Genomic DNA, 27,794 nt, shown 5'->3' on the forward strand with positions numbered 1-27,794 from the left:
ACCGCAAATAAAAAGCAATTATAGATCTCAACAACATTGTGTTTATATTTTAACTAGTGTTAACTCTTCGTTATCTACAACAATGACGTGTAGCACTCAACAATAAAATGTAAAATATGACACTTTGACCTGACAGCATTTGACCCCGGCGCTGTTCATTTGTTATCGGCCTACTTTCTTAAAGTTTGCACCCGAATTTATTTGCATATCTGGCTGGCTTAATTAAAAAAAGCAGCAATTCTTTCGTCGCTTACAAAAATCTGATCTCGGCGCTAAGTTCTGTTATCTTTGACAGGTCTATATAAAAAATAAATAAATAAAAAATCAACCGTTTTCATGTGATTCTTTTTTTCCCCATCTGGATTTATGCTCCCGTTTAAAGGTTTTTAATGTTTATCACCGACAAAACAGAGCAGTCGCCTCATGCTCGCAGGGATAAATGGAGTGTTAGAGGACTCGCTTGAAATGACACGCATGCCCTGACCACTTGGGAGGTCTTCTTTTCCTCTCACAGGCTCAACACTTAACGGTTTTTATGCAGTACAAGCTTTTTATGAAATACCTGTAAATGAGTTGTGCTCATTTCTGAGTTGTGAGACCAAATGTTTAGCACGCACAGTGAAAGTTTACTGGTTTATTGTTGTTGTTATTATTATTATTATTATTATTAATATTATTATTAACATGCACACGCAATTGTTTGATGATTTAATCTAAAACGCTTTATAAGAATATTGTATTGTCAAAAACGTGTGTATTGCATTCACAAATCACAATAATAACAATAATAATAATAATAATAATAATACAGCAACCCTACATATCGAGCGTGTTTTAATAGTGACTGCACATTCTGAATATGTCCATTTTTAATTGTCATGCAAATAAACCATTTTGTCGTGATTTAAATAAAAACAAAGCCAGTTAACGAAAGTAAACAATTTTCGAATTGGTAGCAGAAAAAAAACAGGTTTTGCGGCGGAATTCGATCACAAACTATAGCCTACAACTATCTAATACAGCAACAATGGGAAAACACAACAGCAATAATAGCTTCAGTTTCATAAATGTTGATATGAGTTGATAAAATATTGAAGAAATTAAGAAAGCGTTTTTTGTTCAGTTTTTTTTTTTGCCATCAGCTATAAACAACAAATCATTTTCCACTGTACGTTGGAGGTAAATCCAGTTTACCGTAGTAAACATGAGTGATCCTGCCTCTGGGTCGTCACGCAGCCATCTCCTTATGTCAAATACCCTACACCTTGATGGTGAGAAAGGTCTTTATTCCTTTAAAAGTCCGCTCATTCTTTCCGCGTTACCGATGTTTGAGGAGTCAAGGCGCAAGACTGTCTGAAGAACTTTTGGAGGACGGTTTGGAAGAAGAGGGAGTTGTTTCTGTGAGAAACTCAATCTCGAATACAGTAGCGGCCTCCATCTGGGAACTGTCACAACTGACAGCACCACGGGCACTAGCCTGATCTTCCGAGTAACATTCAGCAAAAGTGCAGTCCTTTAGAATGGCACATTGTCTGGCTGTTTAATTAGTTGAGAAACTATTGGCAATGTATTATCTGATACGGTGACGCCGACGTATGCTAATATTAAACAAGTTCAGCAGATCAGTGTTGCTGTCCTGTCAATAATTTAAATTAAAGGAGAAAGTTTTGGGTTTAGGGACTGACAATAGGCTATAAGCTACAAAGATACCTTTAGTTTTTGATTTGCTACCTCTGGATAATAAATACATAATAAATATACACTTTGCCCAATGTTTATTGAGATATGAGCAATACATGTATAAAAACTAATCTAAAATAAGAACGATTTAAACTAAACTACTGAAAATCAAGCTTTAAGTTTTATAGTTCATTTATTTGAAACACGCTTACTTGCAACATGCACTACTTTATTTACTTCTCTTAAAGTAAACGTATATGCTAAGTTTGACATTTTCGATTTCAGTAGGCTATTAGACTTGTTTTGTTGCTAAACTCTCGGTCTAAATAGCAATAAATGCATAAACTGTTTAACTAAGATTAATTAACCTAATATATATGTGGTTTTCTTTGTATTTTGTCGTAATGTTCTCAAAATAACAAAGTAGACACTATTAGAGTGACAGTCTTGTAATTATTCATATAAAATATGACTTATGTTTGGAGAATCGTTCCTTGAAGTTTCAAACGTAAAGTTTTATTTATTTCAAATTATTCCATGATTTAGGCTACATTTAAGCTTGTTCGTTTTCTTAATTTTTATTCTACTTATATACTTTTCTTGTATTATGTTGCTATTGTTGTTTTTATTAAATGCTGTATGATTGCGCCACTTTAGCCACAGACAGTATTTTGTCTTTAACAGTGATTTCTAATCTATTTTTGAAACAAATATTTTTATTTATTTATTTTTTTATGTAGGATCAGGGGCCTTACGTGATTACTTTAACCATATAGGCGCAGGATGGCTCTATTCTGACGTCAACATGTCTATACCAGCCATTGCTGCAGACAGAAAAAAAACGGAGGAGGGCCTTATGAGTTAATGGTTTACAGATGTTTGTAATACCAAGAATGAAATGTTGCTTGGTGCATGCTCTAAAATATTATACGACCTTGTATATTCTTAAGAACTTGGTGATTTGAAGTTTCAGATAATTCCATGTAAGAGACAACGTCAATTTGATTTTTGGCTGCGAAGTATCTAATGTCATTGGCTAGCCAAGTTGAAATAAAGAACACTGGGCATACTGGAAATATGTCGTCGTTTTTGCTGTCAGGAAGCTTTATATATAATCATACAGGACACGATGTGATGTAAAGTCAAAGATATAAGGATCAATACCAACGAACTTGTATAAGATATGCTAGGATTAGACGACTTCGTTTGCTTTGCGCCAGAGGAAATAAGTACTTTGGGCCTTCAGAAATCATGGTGTCGAATGTAAGATATGTGTTCTCTTCCATTTGGAGAGCCATTCATGTTACAGCAGCAGCAGAATCAGGTCACAATGAGGTCACAGTATTATCTGTATTCTTAATCAAGGGAGTTCGGACGGATAATTTTATCAGAGACGCCATCTTGACACTCTCAACAAATTATCTACAATTATTAGCGCACAGGACCTGTAGAATTAGACAATGCAAGGTAAAGCAAACGGTAATTTAAAGCATTGTTGGGTCTTAAATCGTCGGTGTGTCTTCCTATCTTAACAGATTTACTCTGAGATGTCAGATTAATTGCATGTCTGCGTAAAAAAAAATGCTAAGACGAAAAGTTTCTTAAAGCCTAAACCAACAGAGCACATTAGCCCATAATAGTAAAAAGACTATAAGGCTGTAAGAAACAGAGAAAGATGTTGTAAAGAATGTTTTGTAAATATAAACAGAATACTTAAAAAATAGGAATATGTAATAGGTCTAAATTAATGACGTCATTACATTACGCCATAGTTCTTTCTGACGCTGACTCAATTGTTATGGTCATTGCCAAAATTTGGTTTGAAAAGTAGTGATGCTAAACCCCTTCAACCCAGTGGGGAGATTCAGCTGCGCATTTTGATCGGCACGCTATCAATCATTTGCACATACGAGCTTGGCCGTTGCTCCGGCAAAGTCTGGCCCTCCTCCGTATTTTGTTGTTAACGTCATTTGGGCATTTTCCACTGGCTCCAGTTAGTCTACTTATTAATTTCTTTTAACAGTTATGGAACTAAAATTCCTGCACGTTTCTATTACATGTTATCGTTTTAAACACAATATTTCAGGTTTTAATAATATAGGCTATTTATTATTAATATTGTTATTATACGAACATTGCCCTGTCAAAGTTATAACTGTTTATTGAAAGTAAAATACTGTTAGTTTCATATATGTGTGTGTATGTAGACTAAATAGGCCTATAAGTGCACGCTATGGACGCTATAGGCTATAATTTCTAAGCTGCAGTAATGAAAGCGAATTGTCATTTTGATTTTGATTTTACCTTAGATTGACACCTGCTGCAGAAAGAATATCAGCTATTTAGCTATATACGCTTTGATTATTTTATTGCCTTAATTTTGTGTTCTAATCATATAGCCTACATTACAAATGCCTATGCTTTAAAAACACTAATCGTATTTTAAGATAATAATAAATAGTATTTATAACTTTATTTTCTTCTTTTATACATTGAAAAAAACCCTAGGTTGTTTTAAACCAGTTGTTTATCCTAAACATGGACAAACACTTAAAACTAAATAAATAATTTAAATATTTGCTCAAATTTGATTTGGAACAACACGGTTTAAGTAGCAACAAATAGTAACGATGTTTGTGAAAAATTGCCCGTTTTTGCCACTGCTAGCAATAGCTATTTATTTATTTGAAACAGTATTTTTTTTATTTATTTATGTAATAGTGTTGTAAGCATAAAAATAAATCGGCAAATTATGCACAGCATGCAGCCACATTGCTGATACCCATACAGCACTTTTATCAAAGACAAACATGTGTCTTTAAAACTCTTACTTTTAAAAGCCTGTATATCTCGAAACATAACACCGTATGGGTTGTGTGTGGGAATCGTTCTGTTTGTGCTTAAAGAGCTGCTGGTTATGCATCGCGTGAGTGGTGTTTGATTTGACTGTCACGTCAGTGTAAGTTTAATTGAAAATATGTTCAACAGTTTCTCTAGGCCCTGAATCGGCCAGCATTAATAGTTTATAAGCTATTGACTCAGTTTTGCCTGCATCACTCATATTTTGTGAATACTCATTAAATGTGTCATTTTCTAAATGCAATATGTTAAATTAAATTTCAATACAAGAAAGGGTCTAAGATCAATAAAAACACAGTGGTTTATTGAATTAATTACATTGTTTACATCTCCAATATTAAAAGTTTGTGTCTTCGGACGGAAGTGCACTGAATGGACAGTTGTTTCAGACACCAGAATTGTACGACCACAAAATGACATCATAACACTTCAAGACATTTTCAAATAAAAGATTTACTGTATCATAACATGGACTAGTCTTCCTTATAATTAAAGGAGAGCGAGAGAGACAGAAATAGATAATGAACGTGATAGAGAGACAAAAAGAGACAGAACTTCACGTAGTACTCCTTAGTGGCAGATATCTCGGTTTGATTCATAATGGGACAAGAAAACGAACAATAATTAACCAATATCAGACAGCAACACACAATATCTTACCAAGAGAGTATCCTCCTTCTAAAATGGAATGGTTTTTCCTCAAATATCCAATGTCCGTAGTGGGAAATTGCACATAAATATTCCATTAAATAAAGTGAGAGAACAACTAAAAATGAGTTCAGATGGCCTCATTTCGTCTTTTGCTTTAGTCTCATTGCTTCAGTTCCAATGCCCAAACATGCTGTGGCCAACCAGTTCTCCCTTTAGTTTTCTTGTCATTGCTGCTCCCTGAACTTTTCAAAACGTCATTCTGCGAAAAAAGAAACACCACAAAAAATATTATTTATATATCTATTGCACGTTAACACATTTCAGTCTACAGGCCGCGGTAAGGACAGCACAGTAATATTCACACAATCTTTTTTTCGAACAGAAAATATTTTAGATTTCTAATCAAAGACTAAGCAAGATTCTACCATATACTTAATGAACTTTATGAATTTTACAATTATTCTCTGTTTGTGTAGGATCTTACCATTTCCTTCTTTCGCCTTTCTTCTTTGGCGTCTGTCTTTTTGAATTCCGCTTTGAAGGCCTCTGTTTCTCCGTTCTGTTCATCTTTGTCCAGAATGTCCATAAGGTAAGCGATATAACTGGTAGCTAAACGAAGGGTTTTGATTTTGGATAGCTTCGTATCCGCGGGCACGTTGGGAATGCATTCCCTGAGTTCTGCAAAGGCGCTGTTGATGCTCTGAGTCCTGCGCCTCTCCTTTCGGTTTGCCGTGGGTCTACGTTTCACTGTCCGCGGTCCCATTCCAACGGCGCCGGCCCCCGGTACTCCTCCGTAGTGCGAATGGTCGAGCCCGGGAGCTCCTGTTGAGTATTCAGGGCTGTACGAAGGTGCCATGGTATAGTCAGGAGGAGACATCTCTGGATGGCTGATAAGCCACCCATGAAAATAGGGGGGTTCTTCATGACAGCGACTGGCAGCAGCTGCAGCAGCGAAGGAATAGCCGTCATGGTGCATTACAGGGTGGTGGGGAAACCCTCCAACTAAACTCATGGCGACAGACTTGTCTATACCCTACGGCGAACCACAGACGGAGTACGCTTTGGTTCTCAGATTGCGCGTACTTTTACTTGACGATTCAGACACCAACTGTCTCCCCATAAAAAGTGTTCATTTGTTGATTCGAGCGCAAAGTATAAATACAGTCCTACTTATTTGTCCATAACACAGACAACGCAGAAATGTTACAAGAACATTAACGGGTGATCAAACAGGCTTCAGCTGCAACGGCACTCGAGTTATTACTGAAAAAAATATTTACTTACACTTAAATTCTCCCCTGCAAATATCCATCACGAGAAAATTCCATTGCTAATAGTCATTAATGTTTTTACGGAGATCAGAACTTTTTATGGATTTCGAGCACGTTGTGGAATCAATGAGGTGGAGCGTTGGATGGAAAAAGTTCCAATCCCTGTCGACGTTGTGCACGCAATTCGCAGCCTGATTCACTCTGTAGAAGCAGGCGAATTCCGCCGTTTGATCTCCATGTCAGCTACATCTTTTGAGCTGCTTGGGTTCATATATGTCGTCAAAACTCTTCTCAGCCAATAACGTTGCAGAGGAGGAGGTACATGAACTACATCGTTAGGGTGTTTACGCTTCCAAATTGCTCGAACTCTTAAAAGCAGCCAACTTATTGGTTACATAAACAAAATGTATTAAATAAATATCACTTATTTAAAAAAAAAAAAAAAAAAACGATTGGTAATATATGCTGTCGTTCTAACTTTATTTGGTTCTTTCTTTCTCTCAGTGTGTGTGTATGTGCACGCGCATGCGCGCGCCAAGATTAACAATGAAATTTAGATTTGTTTTAAACCAGTTTAAGTATATTTTTAATGTGTGCGTGACTGTCACCATCATACTTTAAGACATTTAATTGAAATTATTGAATGCAGTATAAGGATTAGTCTAAGTTAAACAGAAAAGAATGCCGTAACGTTCTGTGGTAAGTTAACGCTACACTGGTATAAATTTGTGTGGTTTAAGGCGCTTTGAATAAAATTAATGTTAGGCTATCGTATATAATTGTAAAATTAGATTTTTTGTAAAGCATTTTCCTATGGTTAAAATCCTTGGTGAAGGGCAGTAGATTTGAAAACTGCACAGACATGAAAACCCACAGTATTCAGTCCCTCTAAGCCACTGTGTACTATGCATTTTTAGGCAGAAATTTAACTATTTTAGTCGAGTATAAAATGACCTTTCACTTTTTTCACGCGTTAAGTAGGCCTACAAACACTTCACTTGGTTTGCGGTTTGCCAATACAAACTGCGTAGGTGCTATGCATACGAAAAACATAGATTTTAAAAAAAGACCAATATAGTGAAATTTAGAGTAGCCTATTGTGTTATTTTAACTTATAACAATCCCAACATAAACTAAATATTTAATCTTAAATTAGAGTCTAAAAGAAATAGTATACTTGTCAGTACATTTTACTAGGCCTCTATGTGTTAAAACATATACGATCGCAACTAAAATATAAGCTTTAGAAAAATAAATTTATTTAGGATAGTATAAAATTCATTAAAAAAATCATTAAGGGTAACATACAATAATGTAAAAGACGGGTATGATTGCACGCAATCACCAGTTTAATGGAATAGGTTTGTTTTGATAAATCAGTATAACTCTCCACATGTATGTCATATAGCGTTTTGCGGAAAAATGTTTGTGCCATTAAAGTGTAGACATCAATAACAGGTCAAGGGTTTTGACTGTAATATACGTTTATGTTGTATGTTTGTATACGAAACACTTTACAAGAACTATGTTTCTGGATCTGTTAATCCTCAATTGGTCCTTCTTTTTTACGACATCCATGTTTGAATACATATTTTGAAACCTGGTAGAACATTTGGACTGTATCCAAAAGACATTGTAATACAGTGCAGTGCTGGTTTTAACGCCTTTTATGTATCGTGCATCTATCAGTGTCAGAGGACTTGAAGCTGACATTTGAGTCGTTTTATTTTGACAGTTCACAGTGTTCCTCCTGGTGCCAAGTATAACAGCAATGTTAAACAATGTGTGAATATCTATGGGCATAGATCCTGTGTGTGTGTGTGTGCGCGCGCGCGCGCGTGTGTGCGAGAGAGAGAAAGAGAAAGAGAGGGATGAGGAGAGAGGCAGAAGAACTAGAGAGAGAGGGTGTGGACTAAATGTGTGTATTTGTGTGTGTGAAAGAGAGAGAGGGAGCAAGAAAGAGCGTGTGAGCCCGTGAGCGCGCGCCTGTGTAAAATTTCACAAATTTCACCAAAGAGGGTTCATGATTTATTCGTGTTTAAGTGTTGTGTGGGGTTCAGGCGTAATTCATCTGTCTGAATGGAAGTTCTCGAGTAATTTAAATAGGCCGAGTCTCCAGTTAATGACATATAATCAGCCTTTAGGTCACTTGGTCAGACTTCTGGTACATACCCCTCCTCCTCCTTCTGATCTCCTTTCAAACTGAATTTTGTAAAAATAAATAAAGTTATGCAGAACCGAATATTTGAACATGAGATAATTGCTTAATAATTAAAAAAGAGAAAAAAATCTGAGTCATCAGAATTTATGAAAACGTGAATAATGCATGACCATTAGCATGAATGAAGTAAATCATGAATTTATGAGGTAAAATAAATAATAAATGTAATTGGTAATTGTAAATAAGTAATTCTAACCCATTTAAATGCATCTATTCCAAAGATAAAATAAATGTACCATCAATTATTTATTTTAATCTAAATGAAGAATTCTTAATAGCGCTAGATTTGCCATGGAAAATGCTCTAAAAGGAGGCCGCGCACTTTGATATACATTAACAAAAAATTATATATATATATATATATATATATATATATATATATATATATATATATATATATATATATATATATATATATATATATATATATATATATATGGTTCTAAATGTTTATTGTTTTTGTTTACATTAAATCGCTAAACTGCAGTAAATATTTCTTTTTGTTTCTTTTTGTGACATTAGACAGCCTCTTTTTAAAATGTTAAAATGAACACTTTCTTAATTGACATACCTGATTTTGCAAAGAGCTGAAGTCTAATTTCCCATCCCCCAGTCAGTGCAGTGACCGGTGGGCTCCTTTCCTCTGGAGGTCTCATTAAGAGAGTCGTGTGCTATTTTCAACGTTTCCTCAATCCAGTGACTTAAAATAAAGCCGCTCAGTCACACCGGCGGAAAATTCACCCAAATCACGTTACCCCACTTCTCTGCCAGACGTTTGTTCTCTTTGCTGTTGTAGTTGTGATAATTGACTGTCACCGAAAACTGACAAGTTTTCCCACCCTGCCTTTCCACTAATATGCCGGCAGGTAAGCCGTAACAAGCGACTTAGCTTAATTTATATCAGTATTAAGCCTATCTGATATGTCAACTGATATGGAACAGGCAAAAGGCCAGATTTAGGTGACATTTACGAGATTTTAATACAATTCATCTGCCCTCGTGAATCACGGTCATTATAAACAGGTTATTCCAAACATGCGGTGAACTTATTTGCGACGCGGCACACACATTTCTTTCTTTCTTTCTTTCTTTCTTTCTTTCTTTCTTTCTTTCTTTCTTTCTTTCTTTCTTTCTTTCTTTCTTTCTTTCTTTCTTTCTTTCTTTCTTTCTTTCCCTGTTCAATTGATATAATATAACTATAATGTATTTTTAGACTATTTATTAAAAAGCACTTCTGCAAAATAAAGGGGGAAAGTCGTACATTTCACTTTTATATTAAAATGCATTTTCTTAGTTTATTTTCGATCGATTGATTTCCATACACATTTTAGATTTTTACGCAAGAAGGATATTTATTAATGTATTAAATTGTGATAATTATTTATTTAAGGGACGTTTAATTTACTTTAATAATTAGTTATATATATATAACCATGTTTTAAATATGGACACTTTATACGAGCAACATAAATAAAATGCTGCAGAAATAATGGTTTTTGTTTGGACTGATAATGAAAAACTTTTAATATCCTTCCACTTTTTAATCACACAAAATGTTCTTTATGATGGATAAGGACCATTTATGTTATTAAAATGTTCTTCATGCTAAGAAAAATAAATGATTTAAAATGTAACTTTTTTTGAAAGGTTCATCTGGCAATCCAAAACGGCTCTTAGTATGGCTTTAAAACTGTAAATTTTGTGCCTTTTAACTTTAATTAAACAAATAAAGACATAAATACATAACAGATATTTACATATAAATTAAATACAGGTATAACCTCATTTTTCATTACACATTTTGTTGATTTTTAAGTAGCTTTGCGACTATATGCTAAATAATTCACATTATAAAATTTGTAGACAGAAAGGTTAGGGTTCGTGTTATTTCTCACATACTTGCAAATTGTCTTATAGTCAGGAGAATGTCAAGTGAAATCAAAATACATATATAACATTTATACAACAACAGCAACAACAAAAAAAAAAAAACCTTTAATTAAAAATTTGTCATATTTAGTTGTTTTATATTCCTATTGAAAAAAGTGATAATTTCAGTTTCTTGGACATAAATTAACAGTTTGTGAAGGGTTATTATAATACATATATAACAATAATAATGTCTGTGACCAGTGTACTTTTTTTTATAAATTTCCATATCACCGAGACCGTGTTCACAGCTACATCCATGTGCACTTTAGATGCCACAACCCATCACTTTTGTCAGCAGCTGTAGCTCTTGCAAATTCTTGCAATCAATTATCAAGCATTCAACCTTGAGAACCCTCCTCTCTCTTTCCTGTCACTCTTTTCCTTTTCTCCAACCCATCCATAATTCTTATCTTAACTAATCATCACTCAGAAGCTCATGTCTTATAACACCTGTTCACCCCCTAACACATAATATCTCATCCTCGCTTTCAGAGCCAGTCTGAACGATGCACTCTGGAGCTCCCAGAAACCCAGTTCTGAAGTATATTTGTGCATAGTCCGGTTTTACCGGCTTCAGATGATGTTAAAACTTCGAACCATAGCCACTATCTCAATTCTTCTTCAAGTTACTGTATCTTCATTCTCTTCATATGTTTTTTCAGACTTCCCCATGGACTGCAAATGTTGGTCTTTTTTCCCTCCTCCTCTTCATCTTTCCATCACCACCCACTTCTGTTTTCATCCCTCTTTTTTCTCATGCTGTTTTTGATAGTTCAAAGTCTCCTCACCTCTCCTTCACCAACACTCGTTTCCTTTCATCGCACACACGTACGCAAACACGAGGTCAACCCTTCTATTGTTTCTTGCCCTCTTGAGTTACTCTCTTATTACGTAAAGCAGAAACGTGTGAGAAAAAAGCTGATCTGAGTAGAGGGTTAATCTTCACGTGCCTCTCGATCAGACTGCTGTCCGTTTCATACCATGGAGGTCAATGTTAAAGCCTTACAGACTGTAATATGAGCAGCACACCTGACACATGTGGGAAATGAGCCTTTGTGTAATAGACACTAATACAACTCATCCATTGACACACCAGACTTGCTTATATTCACTCTATTCATGCGCCCATTTCCTACCAATGTCCATTTGCAAGCGCATTAAGTGTTATCACCAATCAATCTCATTACCCAAATAAAATGAGGGCAAAAAATCATTAGACTAATGAGGACAGCTTCTTTTCAGTCAAGCTCACTTTTCCAGTCATCATCATCATCATTATCGATGTGTGTTTCTGCTGTATGTTGCTCTAATCCGGCTACACCTTCTAAAGCAATTTCAGCTCCCTGAATCTCTGCTTGTACCGGCTTTGTTTCCAGAGTCATTTCAGAGACAAATGAGATTCATAATTCACATTCTTTGGCCCTAACACAATACTACTAACTAGTTTATGCAATACACCCTAAATCCAAAAAAAAAAAAAAAAAAAAAAACAGGGAAGCTGGGCTTTAATCAGAGCCATGTGTGCAAATGCTTGTGGAGCACATCATATGGCCAACAACATGACAGTGGATGCCAATTGGTGGACAATGAAATATACTGGATATGACCTCGTTCTTGGTTTATGCCACAGTTTCAGAGACAATATTGCTATTCTGAAGTGGTCATAGCAATGTTTTGCAGGTCATATTTAAAAGTGTAGTTCACACAAAAATGTCATTCTGTAATGTAATTTGTTATCCTACATGTCATTTGCAATCTGCTGTGAATAGTTTTGAATCACTAAATTTCACCAACGATAAAAGAGATGTTTCTTGTTAAATCTACTCAAATTGTGTTTGATTTAGGGTAACAATGTCTGAAACTGGATAAGTTTTACATGAACAAACAGGTGTAGTTAAAATGATTCAATTTACATAATTCTACGAACATGCTGAATTATGAATACTATAGTTGGAAATATCAACGTGCTTATACTTACACTGTAAATAAATCTGGGTTCCACCCAATTTCTTTATATTGTCCCTGCACAAGTTAATTGTTAACTTAATTGTTTTTACAAAATTATGTGGATTGAAAATAAAACAATTATTTGTACCCAAAATAACTCAAGAATTGTGTTGATTTAGCTCATATTTAAATAAGCAGCTTGAACAAGTAGCAAAATTCCTTTTTTAGAGTTATTAAATACTAACGCATGACTGGGACAAGGGATTTTTAATCCATTAGATAGGCTGCCGCAGACCCCCAAATATTATCATTCTGGGGGCCCTCATATTAAAATGTAAAATACACTTTATACAATTCATACTGTTAAAAATAATGTTTTTAATAAATATGTAGCTTTTATTTATAGTGCATTTCTTTTACATTTCATAATATGTAAGCATTTGATTATTTTTTACACAGTTACACAGTTTATTTAATCATTGTATACATATTTTAGATAGCTTGTGTATACATTACAATAATAATAAATTGTATATTTATTGGATTATTTCAAGCGTAATTTGTTTCTTTACAGTAATGTGTGTTTGGTTATTTGGTGACATTTTACAATAAATATCCCTTAGTTAATGTATTTATAAATATGAACTAAAATGAACAATATTTGAACAGCATATATTAATATTTAAAGTTGTGCTTGATAACATTAATGCACTGCAAGGTTCAATAATCTGTTTTTTTCTATTCATTAACATTCAGATGAATAACTAATGTAACTAACACTGTTTTTCTTATTTTTTCTTGTTAGTTAATACATCTAAATTAACTAATTGAATCAGGTTCTAAAGTAATACTGCATACTTAAATAAAATGTTTATTTTAATATTATAATTTGTTTTATTAAATTATGTGAAAAATGTTTCCCATCACTGGGTTGCAGTTGGAAGGGCATCCGTTGCCTAAAACATATGCTGAAATATTTGGCGGTTCATTCCGCTGCAATGACCCCTGATAAATAAAGGACTAAGCCGAAGGAAAATAAATTAATGAATTTAAAACTATTTTTCTTTAGTTTTTACATTTTTAATTATATTTCGATAAACATCTTTTCAAGAACTCCCAAGTAGTCTTTTGCGCCCCTCCCCTGAAGAATCTCGAGCACCTAGTTTGAAAAACAAAAAAAGATATTTTACAAAATGTAATACCGTAATTTGCATTTTTGGGTGATTTTGAGATACCAAATGTGTAGAAAAAAAAATGTGCTTGAACATCAGGGAATCTCCTTTCTCAGTTGCCAATAATATTGTCTCTGTTAACAAGCTTTGGATTATTGTGTCCTCCATTAATCACACACTCATAGATCCCTCTGCTCTGCATCACATCCTCCTGTACGGGGAACCACACATGTCTGAAAGCACTCCTTATCCAATCATGCCACACGAACGAGAGGAACTGTTTGAAGATCAGCTCATTTCTATAGTGTTACCACAGCTGGTGTATTCCCTAGAAGATTATGGACTGTTGCACATCTGATTATTATCAAAACACTGAAATGAATCGTGAGACCATGAATCACTCTATCTAATGCAGCTGTTTAAAACCTTTCAAAATCTGACACTGTTTGTAGAGCCAAGTTGTTGTAATTTTTGATTTAATCATCCAGAGTGAATGCCAATAAACCAGTTCCCTTTTTTGGGGTAAGAAGATGGATGGGATTTGCCAAGCAAAATCATGGGCTTCTCCCAATTTGCTCTTTTTTTCTGATGTGTCAGGCAAAACTAGGCCTTTACCTTACTTGTTATTGGTTGTTCACTCAACAGGTGGCTTTGATGCATTGGCTGATGCTTATGTTTTCTCTATAGTTTGTATTTGTTTATGGATTGTCATTTGGTTTTAGTCCTATTTGGCAATGTTTGTGGAAAAAAAACACAAACACACAGCTCACCTCAAAATAGAATATATTATAGATATAATAATAGATAATGGGTAACATCAATCTAATTAGTCAAAAAAAGTATATATATATAAATAAAATAATAATAATTTCATGCAATCACCTTCCTATCACTGTCTTCTCAAAATGTTTCCATCTTAGCCATTTTCCCCCTCCTTTTCACCGCATGGAGAAATCAAAACAAACAGGAATTAGTCTTGTTATTACACACTTTTACAGCTCATTAATGACGTATGTTTTTAAAGCAGTTATTGCAAGACAACAGCAACTCATTTAGAATATTTATTTGACTAAACAATGGACATGTGTCAGTGCCTGCATTTTCTTTCCCTCTGAGTGGAGCCATTAGGCTTCGTGAGACTTCGACGGTGGATCATCATATCAAACTCTCATGGACAGACACCAGGCACAGCAAACATCCAGCCCATTATTAATGTGCTGAGGGTAGACTGTCACAGCGACGATAATAGAGAGCTTTTCTTGACTCTGCAGTATTTCACCCTAGTCCATCCGTGCCTCCACCAATAATGAAGTGTGTCTAGGTTTACACGCCATGCTCTCTATTTTTCCTGGGAAAGTAGGTGGGGCTTTTGGTGTGTTTGTGTCAGATAGAAAGACAAAGAGGGTTACGGCGGAACTCCAAAGAGATAAATACTTGGATATGAGTCAAACCCCAACCAGCCAGAGACATCTTTACCTGACTGTTTGGGCATTACTTTGCCTGCGTTTGTGGTCCAGGCCGATTTATAGTAATGCCGTTCGCGTCAAAACTGGCGTATATCATGGCGGGCCTCTCTTGGTGACCATTATCCCCCCCAACAATGTAATCCATGCTCACAAGTGTGCCTAGCGCTAATTTATGGCACACTGATGGATTTACACCACTCTCCCCATTAGTGTATACATTACCTTGGGCATGTTATGTAATGGTGTTAGGGAGATTTGGAGAAAGGATAACAAGTAATAAATTTGAGCTCTTCTGCAGTGTGAACAAAGAGTCTGGGTTCAGACTGGTCAATCTAGTTGGACATTAGCTCACTGACTTTGTTTTTGTGAATTGTGATGAATTCTGCACTATTTTGGTGTTGGCGCTTATAAAGCGTTAGTTCATTCAAAAATGAAATTTTGTCAATAATCCTTCGTCCTAACGTCGTTCCAAACTGGTGGTACACAAATTAAGATCATTTATATCGGTGAAACTTTATTTTAATTAATTTATTTGACAATTCCCACTATTAACAAACCTACAAAAAGTCATTTTAACTCAATAAACTGTAAATTAGCTGCTTATTAATGGTTATAAAAGTAAATGTTGGGTTTAGGAATTGATAGGATTAGGCAATGGAAATAAGATCATACCTTTTATAAGTGCTTAAAACAATTACTATCTTAATAAAAGCAGGTAAGAAGCTGGAAGCAAATGGTGTGATTGTAACTTAAAATAAAATGTTTACCTTTAGATCAAATCCGAGAGGTCCCCAATCATCCAAAGACCCCAGTGGTCTCAACTAGTCCTGAAAAGTAGCAAAATATAATCCAAACTGTTAACCTTTAATAATTCCATCAAAACAATAAAACAATAATAGCAACTATATTGAACAATTTTATCTAGTATCAGTATAGGGTGCACTGATGTAAACCCCAGTTGCCCATGTACAACCTCATCTGTTTGAAACCAATCACAACCACATATGAGGTATAGCTACGTCAGCAGTGGGACTGGGCACGACATGCATAAATAATCACAACTCTCTCATGAATGTGCACCCTATACTGACACTGAGGAGAAAAAAGTTTAATAAATAATTTAGTTTTTTTTTATGCACGCAAATGGATCCTTGTCTCTCAATAAAGGTGTGTTTTGTGGATGTTTTTGGTATTTTTTTATCGAGCTAGGACTTTTAGGATGTAGGACTGTAGGATAAGGGAGCGCTCAAGTCTTGTCTAAAGTATTTTAATTTGTGTTTCATATAGCTCAGCTTGGGGACGCAGGGTGCTCCGGTTTCCACCACAGTTCAAAGACGTGGTACAGGTGAATGGGAAAAGCTAAAATTGTCCATAGTATATGAATGTGAATGAGTGTGTGTGGATGTTTCCCAGAGATGGGTTGCAGCTAGAAGGGCATTTGCTGCACAAAAGGTGGCGGTTCATTTTGCTGTGGCGACCCCAGATTAATAAAGGGACTAAGCCAAAAAGAAAATGAATGAATGAATAATTCAGCTTTTCAGTTTTCTGGGAAGCATCTTCCAGTTGATTTCATTGTAGGCCCTTATTTTGCACTTCTGCAATTGATGGCTATGGAAAATTCTCAATGACATACTTTCCTACACCTCAGTGACTCATTATGACTTAAAAAGGAAAGATGGGAGAGAACAGATCTCTAATTCCCCATTCATCCATCCTTAAGCAAATAACGGTGCAAATAAACACTAACACAATTTACGGAAAGTGTACACACTACAAGTGCCAACATTAACACTTCTCTCCTGAACCACAGCCAGCTGTTTTTTTCTTCTTCCCCTATTTATGTGATGAGTTAACGTGTAACATGTCCTGTTCATCTGGAGATAAATAACGACTTCTATATTTGGCCAAAGACTTGAAACATTGGAGGTTGATGACCAAACAACCTTTTTTAATATATGATGAATTGCCTTTCTTTATGTTTTCACCTGGAAGATTTTGTGTTTCCGTGGTCAGTAACAGTAACTGAGCAGAAACAGATCACTCGTTCACATTGATTCATCTTTTCTAATGATGAAAACTGGTTAATGGTGCGAGAGAGCACCCAAGAAAGTTCAGTAATGGGAGTTGTGGCACTCATCCAGTTTGACTGAACTAATAAAACATCAATCAGAGTTTTAAATGAGGATCTCTAACCATCGTCTTAAAGATATTTGTCAATAAAGCAATGCAATTCGTTACAAATATCGTAAATTTTTTTTTACAGATTTTGAAGGGATAGTTCACGCAAAAATGAAAATGTGCTCCCTACTTATCCTCAAGTGGTTCTAAATCTTTTTATGTTTGTTTGCTTAACACAAAATACAGTTGAAGTCAAAATGATTAGCCTCACTGATTAATTAGCCCCCCTTTTTTCAACACATTTTTAAACATAATAGTTTTAATAACTCATTTTTAACAACTGATTTATGTTATCTTTGCCATGATGACAGTAAATAATAGTTGACTAGATATTATTCAAGAGACTTCTATACAGCTTAAAGTGACATTTAAAGGTTAATTAGGTTAACTAGGCAGGTAAGTGTAATTAGTCAAGTTATTATATAACGATGGTTTGTTCTGTAGACTATTGAAAAAATATAGCTTGAAGGGGCTAATAATTTTGACTTTTAAAAATATAATTTTTTTATTTAAATCTGCTTTCATTGTAGCCGGAATAAAACAAATAAGACTTCATCCAGAAGAAAAAATATTATCAGACATACTGTGAAAATATCCTTGCTCTGTTAAACATAATTTGGGAAATATTTAAAAAGAAAAAAAAAAAATTCAAAGAGGGTCTAATAATTCTGACTTAAACTGTTTAATTTTTTTGTAGAAAGATGGAAACCTGTAACCATTCAGTTCTATGTTACGAAAAAAATTAATACTATGTCAATGGATACAGGTTTCCAGTTGTCTTCTTAATATTTTATTTTGAGTTTGACTAAAGAAAAAGTTAAACCGATTTGGAGCAAGTTAAGGGAGAGTACATGATGACAGAATTTCCCGTTTTGGGTGATCTATCCCTTAAGAAAAGCTAATTTGGCAGAGATAACTGATAAATGATGCAGAGAGAATCTCTTTGGCCCCGCGTCAATGGACCAAATTAGAGCAAGCCTCTAAAAACCCTGTTAACCAATGGATGGCATTAGCTTCTGCGGTAAGGAGCAGTGAATAATTCTTATTCTTGTAAAGGGAGTGTTTTAATTTGTGAAGATGAACAAGATAAATAATTTATGATTCAGTCCTACGCATTTTAGAGAACACAAATCTGGCTCGGGTGATTTACAGTCGCGGCCATAACTTCAACCAATGTGCTAAAGTCTTTTTTCGCGGTGAGGAAGTGTGCATATTTATGTCGACATCTCCCTAAAGATACGGTGACAGAAAATAATCCGTTCCGGTATTAGGAGACATATTTTCTCAGGATATAGAACTCAAGCGAAGGTCATGCGCAAGCTAAAATATTGTTAACAGGAACACATACATCAATGTGGTGGAGCAACACCCAAGAAAGTGTTTTTTGGGCATGTTGGACATTCTTTCTCAGGGCTTTACACCAAGTTCTTTTTTTTTTTTTTGTGAGGGTCTTAAAAGCAGCACTTTTAGGAGTGTGAGTACATCGCGGAGTGAACTCTAAAGTGTCAGAGGAAAGGAGGGAGTGGATAAAGATAACTGTAGGGTTTGAAGAGGAGTAACTGTGGGAATTATGACCAGCTCATGTTGATGGTGTTCGCATGAATCGCAATGACACTGTGTTGCCTAAGTTGGAGATGCCAGACTCCTGTGATCACTACTGGTGTGCTGTTGTAATATTGAGTAGGTGTTTTAACACACTTTGTTTCCTTTTTGGTTCTAATATATTTCCTTTTTTGCAAACAGTTATGCATTTGTTATGAGAGATGCATCATAAATACATGTTCACAAGTATGATAACTATGAAGATAACTAACCAGTGGTTGGTAATTGAGTACTAATCTGGATTATGACTCCCCTCATATATGAACAATAATCATAGCCATAGGGATGAGTATTAATCAATTACATGCAATCATTCTTTAAACATATTGCAAAAAAGTATATGTTTAGATGTTATATATATAAACAATATAAAAAGAATTTGATTATGATTACTTTTATTTACAAAAAATTGTAATCCGATTTTGATTACTTTTAATCATTACACATATTCTCCCGGTTTTGCAAACAAGGTTAAGGGCTAGTCAAGATTAAATTGCATGTTTGAGCTGTCTCAACTCAAAATAACTTGCAGGGAGATGTCTTAAAATATGTCATTGTCATTTTTTTTTTTTTTTGTCTCCAGGTAAACACCAGTAATATATTTTTCTAAGGTCATTTTAAAAATGTGGCTTAAATAGCCTAAATTATCTAAGGTTTAGTCCTGGCTTAATCAAAGCTCTGTTTTTGAAACTGGGCCATTATGTGTAATCCGATTATAGTTACTTTTTATTTACAAAAATAATTTGTAATCCAATTCCGATTACTTTTTGTTATTTCCAAATATAATTTGCAATTCAATTACAGTTATTTTTTATCATTTACACAATTTGTGATCTGATTACAGTTTTTTTTTTATTATTTACAAAACTAACTTGTAATCCGATAATTTACTTTTTTCCAGGATTACATGTAACATATACCTGCGAAACACTGTCATCATGTCATGTGATATTTAATAAATTAAAAATGTGGACAAATAATATTGAAAACCTGAAATATTTTGACCATGTAATGTAATGCCATATTTTTTAATGTGCATTTATGTAATTCAGGAATTAAATATTTTGCCATCCTTTTGACCTAAAACGTACACGTATACTGCAACTTAACTGCAATTTAACAATATGTTTGCAAAATCATGCTCCCATGTTCATATGACGTTCAAGTAAACAAATAATTTATTATTATTATTATTATTATTATTATTATTATTATTATTAGTGCTCATGTGCTTTATTTAGATTAAAATATTTATTTTATTAATGATTTTTTACATTTGTAATTTATATATTTTATTTGAACAATCTTTCTATCAAAGTTATCATCTCAGTCTTATTTTGTAAACGGATGTAATGTGATGTTTAATGTACTTCGTTATCGATTATATTGTACTAAAATCTTTTTGATAAATGAGGTAAAAATATATCTAAATTTAAACAATAAAGGGTTAGATTATATCTTAAAAATTTTGTTACCAATTTTCTTCATCCAGTTTATTAGCAATCAAGCTACAATTTCCAAAGCACTGACTGTAACTATAATGTCAATAATGCTATATAGTTGATGATAGCATTCTGTTTGTGCAAAACAATTGCTGACAGTTATTGCTCATCGTGAGCAACAAGTCAGTTGTTCTAATATGATTATTGTGCAAACTTTTCTCATTAACTTTTTAGGTGTTTATGCATATATCTATGAATATCTGAATTATATTCTGCCCTTTTCTTAGGTTTTGGATTGTAGAAAATGATTTTTCCAAGTTGTAAATAAAACATCATTATTATGTTTGCATAGTTATTATGCTGCGGATTCCTATTTGTATATTTTAAAGTTCCATATCCACAGTAACATGGCCAAAGTACAAAGGCAGGGTCGCATGGCTGTTTTTGAGTTGATATAATCAATCATCGTGAATTATTTGAAATTGTTGCACTCGTGATTTCGAAAATGTGTTTGAAGTTTTGGTTTTATGAATCTCACTTATCTTACAGACCACTTCAGTGTCCCACATCCAAACGTTCGCCGTGTTTACGTTTGAATCCCTTTTTCCAGGATTTGATCCAACTTCATGTACGTGGACAGCTTGCTCAAAGCCGAAAAGGGGAAAGATATATTTTTTGTTTTGCCACAAATCATAAAAGTTTGAGAAGGCTCAGGATGTGGAACTGTAAAGACGAGCTCCAGACTCTGATTATTTTAGTGTTGTCACCACAGTAAAGAAATGGGCTGCTGAACTCCTAAAATAACAATAGCTGTCTCATAAATAAGCGTTTTAACAGAAGAGGTGGGTGTAAAGTCCTTATTTTAGAAAGAAATAAAGTAGCTTTCATTGATTTGCTGTAAAAAAGTCACTTACTTAATTTTCTAAGTTAAATCAAATTACATTTAGTAGTAATTTGAAATTACATTACATTAACTTGATATAAAACATTGGCAAATCTTGCATAACTTAAACTTGTTTTAGTATTTTAAAGTAACATTGATTATATCTTTTCATCATTGCAAAAATTCACTGAGAAATGGGACAATATTTGTGGTTCTTATTCATTTATAATATTTTTATTTATTTATTTATAATAGCCACATTATTTGAAGATGACCGAAGGGTTTATGATGTAACTGTGAACGTTTTAACTATTTTAAACATGTTTTTTTTTTTTTTTTGAAGTATGTAAATTGTAGTTGTTATAGTTATTATTAAATTATTATGGTACGTGACCTCCAAATGCAATTTCAGAGGTTTTATTTAGCTCTCTTATTTTAATACACTATACAGGCTTTTATCGATGGCACATGTGGTAAACATGGAGGACGTTGTGTTCCTCAAACACAATTTTGTTTTATTTCCTTAGTTTTAGCTGGAATTTAAGAGTGTTTCAGATGTGAAGTTCTGGAGAATCAGAACACATGACTGGCCTTTTAAGAATGCAGTAAATTTTTATCACAGCAGAGACCTCTCACAGCTGAAAAGATGCTTGAAATTAGTTTTAATACCACATCAGTGTTATTGGACCAAAAGTTGCTGACTGTGCAACTAAAAGCATTTTTAATTTCAAAGATCATTGGAAGCTGACACGTTGGTGTCCCATTAATGACAGTTACAGCACGCATAGAAACACTGCTAATAAATATTGCCAATAAAACATGACAACATGTTTTGTGTTATTTTAACTTTAAATAAGTTAATCATGTTTCAACTTAAAATTAATAAATGAAACAACTTGATGTTTTCTGCTAATGTAATTAATGTTACTATAAGTATAATGACTTGTCAATTTGATTCTACTTTTTAAATTAAAGCTGCTGTATTTTTTTGCAAAAAAAAAAAAAAAAAAAAAATATATATATATATATATATATATACATATATATATATATATATATATATATATATATATATATATATATATATATATATATATATATATATATATATATTATTTTTATTAATATATTATATATATATATATATATATATATATATATATATATATATATATATATATATATATATATATCAATTAATAAATGAAAAAAATAATTAATTAAATGAAAATACATATTATTTATAAATTTTTAACCTTCTATGAATTTTTGACATGCCAAATGAATGTCTTATTATTATTATTATTATTATTATTATTATTATTATTATTATTATTGTTATTATTAACAGCAATGATAATGCTTAAAAATAATAATAATATTAATCAACAACAACAACTACTACTACTATTATGACACATTTATTAAACATGTATTATTATTATTATTTTTATTATTTTTATTATTATTAATAACAACAATGATAATGCTTATAATTAAAATATAATAATAATGATAATAATAATAATCAACAACAACTACTACTATAATTATGACACATTTAATAAACATTTATTATTATTATTTTTTAATTATTATTATTATTATTATCGTTGTTGTTGTTGTTGATGATGATGATAATATTAATAATTATAATAATGAACATTTGGTACTACTGATATTAAAATGACATATTTAAAATAAAAATATTATTATTATTATTATTATTATTATTATTATCATTATTGTTATATTAATCAACAGTAACTACTACTACTATAAATATAACACATTTATTATTATTATCATTATCATTATTATTATTATTATTATTATTATTATTATCATCATTATTACCATTATTAAAATTATCAACAACAACTACTACTATTATTATGACAAATAATAGCAGTAGTGGTAGTAATAATAACAATAATAATCATCATCAACAACAACAACTTCTTTTTCTTGTTCTTCTTCTTGTTCTTCTTTTTCTTCTTTTTATTATTAACAACAATGATAAAACATATTATTATTATTATTATTATTATTATTATTATTATTAATAATAATAATAAAATAATATTAAAAATAATCAACTACTACTTCTATTATGGTAATAACTATTATGACACATTTATTAAACATTAAAGTTTTTTATTTAACTTTAAATAATATAGTTATGAAGTTATTACATATTGATAACTAAAATAAATAAACAAAAAAAATCATTAAATCATGTTTACTTTCCTAGATGTCATAACTGTCAGCAACAATGAAATCTGGCTATTGTCATGCAAAAAATGTCGCATTGAAGAGACTCATTTATAAATTCTGCCTTCCCTCCTCTGCCTGTGATCTGATCATTCCGTTCACTGATGATGCCTTGGGATGTTACTACCGAGGATGTTCTCAGTTCAATTACCAGTATGTTTATGTTCACATGTAAGTTCAGGGAGCCGTTTGAAAAATGTCCGACAGATAAACCAGTGCGCTTCATTTTGGCACAGTATGATAGCCGTAGCCAACATGTGCGACTTGTAAACAAGGCGGCCCATCGTTTGAGGATGATGAGGGGAGTACATGCGCCTCTCTTTTTGTCTCGCTCTCTTCATGAACTCTTCTCCTTTCCCTGGAGGACTGGAGTCGTCTCCAACAAGCCTCTGAATGTTTCTTTCTATTACACAGATGGATGATCAAGTTTCTAATTCATGATAACTGATAAGCTCTTTTTTGTTTGGAAGTTTTAAGAGGTTAGGGAGGAAAATGTGACCTTTTAAATTATCAAAAAAAAAAAAAGTATTTGGAATGATTACTGTATTTTGTGGAGTTACACATACATGGGAAATCCAAATTAGAGAATAATTGACACAACTTTTATTCAGAAGTGATGTAATTTTTTTGTTTAGATTTGTAGTTGTGGCTCTAACTTATTAGTAGATCACTGTATTACAAAATAACCAGTTCATCGCTTCAACAAATATCCTTTACTTTGTGGAAAACGTCAGTGACTGTAGCATGAAGGATTGTTACAACTAAGATAAATGAGGATTATAGACAGAAGGAAGCACATCACTAGTAAACTCTAGCAGTCTTCAATGAGTGTGTTTCCAAAATTCTTAAAAATTTCTTGTTAAGAAAAAAGATTCCAATGACTGCGCCTGCTCATACGTGAAGAATATGGTCATACCGTGAGCCTCAAGCACAATTGTTTCCATATTTTCGTCCTGTTAGTTATAGCGAGATTACAACAATAATTATACAATTCTAAATGCATCTCTGCTGGATCCTTTTGTTGAGTATTTTAAATGTATATTTTAGCCTGTATTTTATCCACAACACTCAAGAGAAAACTAGTTTACATTATGAATCTCACTCACTTCTTCTAGCTAAAATAAACCTCTTTACCACCTCAGTTGAAAAGATGGCCATTTAGCAAGGAATACTTGATAACACTTACAAACGTGATAACTGAGGTCTCTCTTGCTCTCTCTCAGACACTGAAATGAGCTGCTTGTGCATCAGAGCTGAGTTCATTATTATTCACAATCCTTCCAAATATGGTCAAAGCCAATCATATCATATTAAAGTCAATTTTTTACAGTTGAAAATGGACCTGTAAAACCACTTCTGAGGAATTAGTGCACATACCTAAGCCACATACCTTTCATAAAATAATTAAACATGGTATCAATTAGGCATGGCACGATAACCAGGTTTTCAAGGTTTGAAAAATTCAAGGTTTTATAACTGCCAAAGTCTTCTGTTATAACTTTTCTATGGTAAATTTAGGTTTTTGTGTTTTTACAACTATATTATAAAATTTTTTTAGGGCAACTCTCCACATTAAAAGCTATTGGTCAGCCCATGATTCAGCAAATATCTTTAAAACAAATGGCTTAAACCAAATTTCAACCATTCGCTGATCAGTGCAGTGGCTTTACTTTATATGCAAAGAAAAGAAAGATCTCCAAAGATATAAAGAAATCAGTGTTTTTGAAACTAACTAAGACAGCAGAGGTCAATGATTTATTTTAAATATTTAATTTGACATGTTTACTGGTCCAAAATATTAAAAATGTTTATTAAAATAACATTTACTGTGTTTAATAGGGAAAAACTTTGTTGTTTTTTTACCTAAACATATTTTAGAGCAGTAATCACGATATCGTCATACCGTAAAACCGTGATATTTTTATCAAAGGTTATCATACCATCAGAATCTTACACCGGCCCCTGCCTTGTATCAGTGCAATCACAGTTAAATGCTAGTGTATGCTGAGAAGATCCTCACCCTGCACTGAACTAGAGCAATTTCAGCTGCTATGTTGAACTGATTGGCTATTGAGATTAGCATCTGCTCCTCAGCATTATCCTGTTGTCTTGAACATTTGTCTTTAACATGTTATCAGCCTTTTATGGTGACTTGAATGAATGGTAAAATAATTGTTAAGTTGTAATATTCTAAAAAAACAGATTTGAAACAACCAGCCTCTCTTGCCATTTGACTGTAAGGGTGCCTGGACACCCTGCTGCTGGAGGGCTTCAGCTATGTAAAAATATCACATCATCTTGTAGAGTCCATGAAAACTGGAAATTGAGGCTGCCAGACAAATTTGATTTGTCAGATAATTAAAGAAATTACCATCAGATTCCTAATTAACATCAATAACTGTGGGAATTTGAAATTGTTCTTTAATTTAGTGTTCTGCGCGTGCAGAATTCTGCAGATTTTCCGTAGAATTCTGCAGATTTCTGCAGATTTTTGGCCTACTATTAATTATGTTTATTTATTTGAGTAAATGTGTAAATCTGAATTTATTCAGTTTTTATTCAGTAATTTATTACTTTTTATTTAATATATTAAGGTTTTAGTTATTATATTCCGCTGGATACTCCCAAAATAATTCTGCAGACTGGCCATGTATATAACCTAAGAAAACTGCTCTTTTAGGATAACTAAATATGGACTAAGCAGTTACCTTGAAATTTGGGAAACTGTAGGTTTTTCTCTAATGTTTCTCCACTGTCTATGATAGTATCTTTTCTATTTAATTTGACGCCACATGCTGGTGTATTCCTATCATCATTAATTCAGCTGCTGCAGGAGGTTGTCACTAGAGAAGTGTTCTTTTTTTGGGCTGCCAAAAGATGAAATGAAGCATTTTGCAACTCAGATCCTGGCAGGATATATTGCTCATCTGCAGCAAGAGCAAGAAATAGACTCGGGCACTTTCCAAATGCTGGCGCCCCTTGATTTATTAAAACTTCTGTTCTTTAGAACACTGTCCAATATGAGGCAAGAGGCCCATATAGATACATATGTAATGTGCTGGCTATATACAGCAGTGATTCATATGACGGTATATGAGGGTATCTAGGTGAATGTATGTCAGCTTCATTGGGTGGATGGCGATATATGGTATGGAGAGGTATAAGCCCAAAATATCAAAGACTGTTGAACTTATTCTGCAATGCTGAAGTAAGCTCTTTTCTAGGAATTTTTTTAAGTCTTCCAATTAATTTGCTTATAGGGAAATTTCTAATATGACAATAAACGGTCAAGCTACCTGCTTTACAAACAAGTACATTTATAATTATACATATTTAATATAATGAAAAAATCTCTTACAGCTTAACAAGCTGTTTACTTTTTATAGCTAAAAGTCAACAGAAGTAAATAAGATGAGAGGTCTTGACCCACTGAGGCTCAAAAGGCTGCACCTGCTCTTACATGAAAAAATTAAGGTCACTAGGTTACATCTGTTTTTAAAAAAACGATTATTTTCTCTACATTTTTTACTTTCCATTCACAGTGGTGAAAAAATTTGGTTTTTGAAGCTACTCCAAATAGATCGATTTGGAAATTTCTACATTGATAACACTAATTATTTCTGTTTATTGTAAGCTTGTGACAGATTTGTAGTGTGGCACATAAAATACATGAGCACAATATGATTTCTGATTGTCCGTCAATGTTTTTTATCATTCACCTGCTGTAAAAATATCATTCTAATAATTTTTAAGGTATTGTATAGTTCTTCTATGCTTTATTTTAGTCTAGGTTTTGTTATGCTTTCGCTATTTTACATTAAAACATTCTTTTATTACATAATAAGGTAAATTATTATACAAAATGCAAATAAACTTTTAGCAAGAGGAATGATGATTAATAGATATTAATTAAAATTTAAACTTTTTTTTTATGTTTTTGTCCTAAAATATTGTATTAAAAAAATTACAAATTATTTGCTGAATTCTTCTTGTTTTGTGAAACAAATATAATATAATATAATATAATATAATATAATATAATATAATATAATATAATATAATATAATATAATATAATATAATATAATATAACTTAGTATAATCTCTGCATTCGTGTGGGTTTCCCCCGGGTGCTCTGGTTTCCCCCACAGTCCAAAGACATGTGGTACAGGTGAATTGGGTAAGCTAAATTGTCTGTAGTGTATGTGTGTGAATGA

General features: G+C 33.0%; 2 protein-coding genes across 14 annotated transcripts in view; one reads left to right on the forward strand and one right to left on the reverse strand.

The window, feature by feature from the left end:
- The window catches only part of cep44 (centrosomal protein 44), a 217,257-nt gene that overhangs the window by 21,640 nt on the left and 167,823 nt on the right, over positions 1-27,794 (forward strand). The gene's annotated exons all lie outside the window — the stretch shown is intronic.
- Positions 4,818-6,690, reverse strand: hand2 (heart and neural crest derivatives expressed 2). The gene is given in 2 exon segments (NM_131626.3): positions 4,818-5,449; positions 5,675-6,690. Coding segments are annotated over 2 exon segments (627 nt in total). The 5' UTR covers positions 6,203-6,690; the 3' UTR covers positions 4,818-5,350.

The sequence above is a fragment of the Danio rerio genome, chromosome 1 (assembly GCF_052040795.2).
Source record: "Danio rerio strain M-AB ecotype USA chromosome 1, GRCz13ab, whole genome shotgun sequence".
Lineage (NCBI taxonomy): Eukaryota > Metazoa > Chordata > Actinopteri > Cypriniformes > Danionidae > Danio > Danio rerio.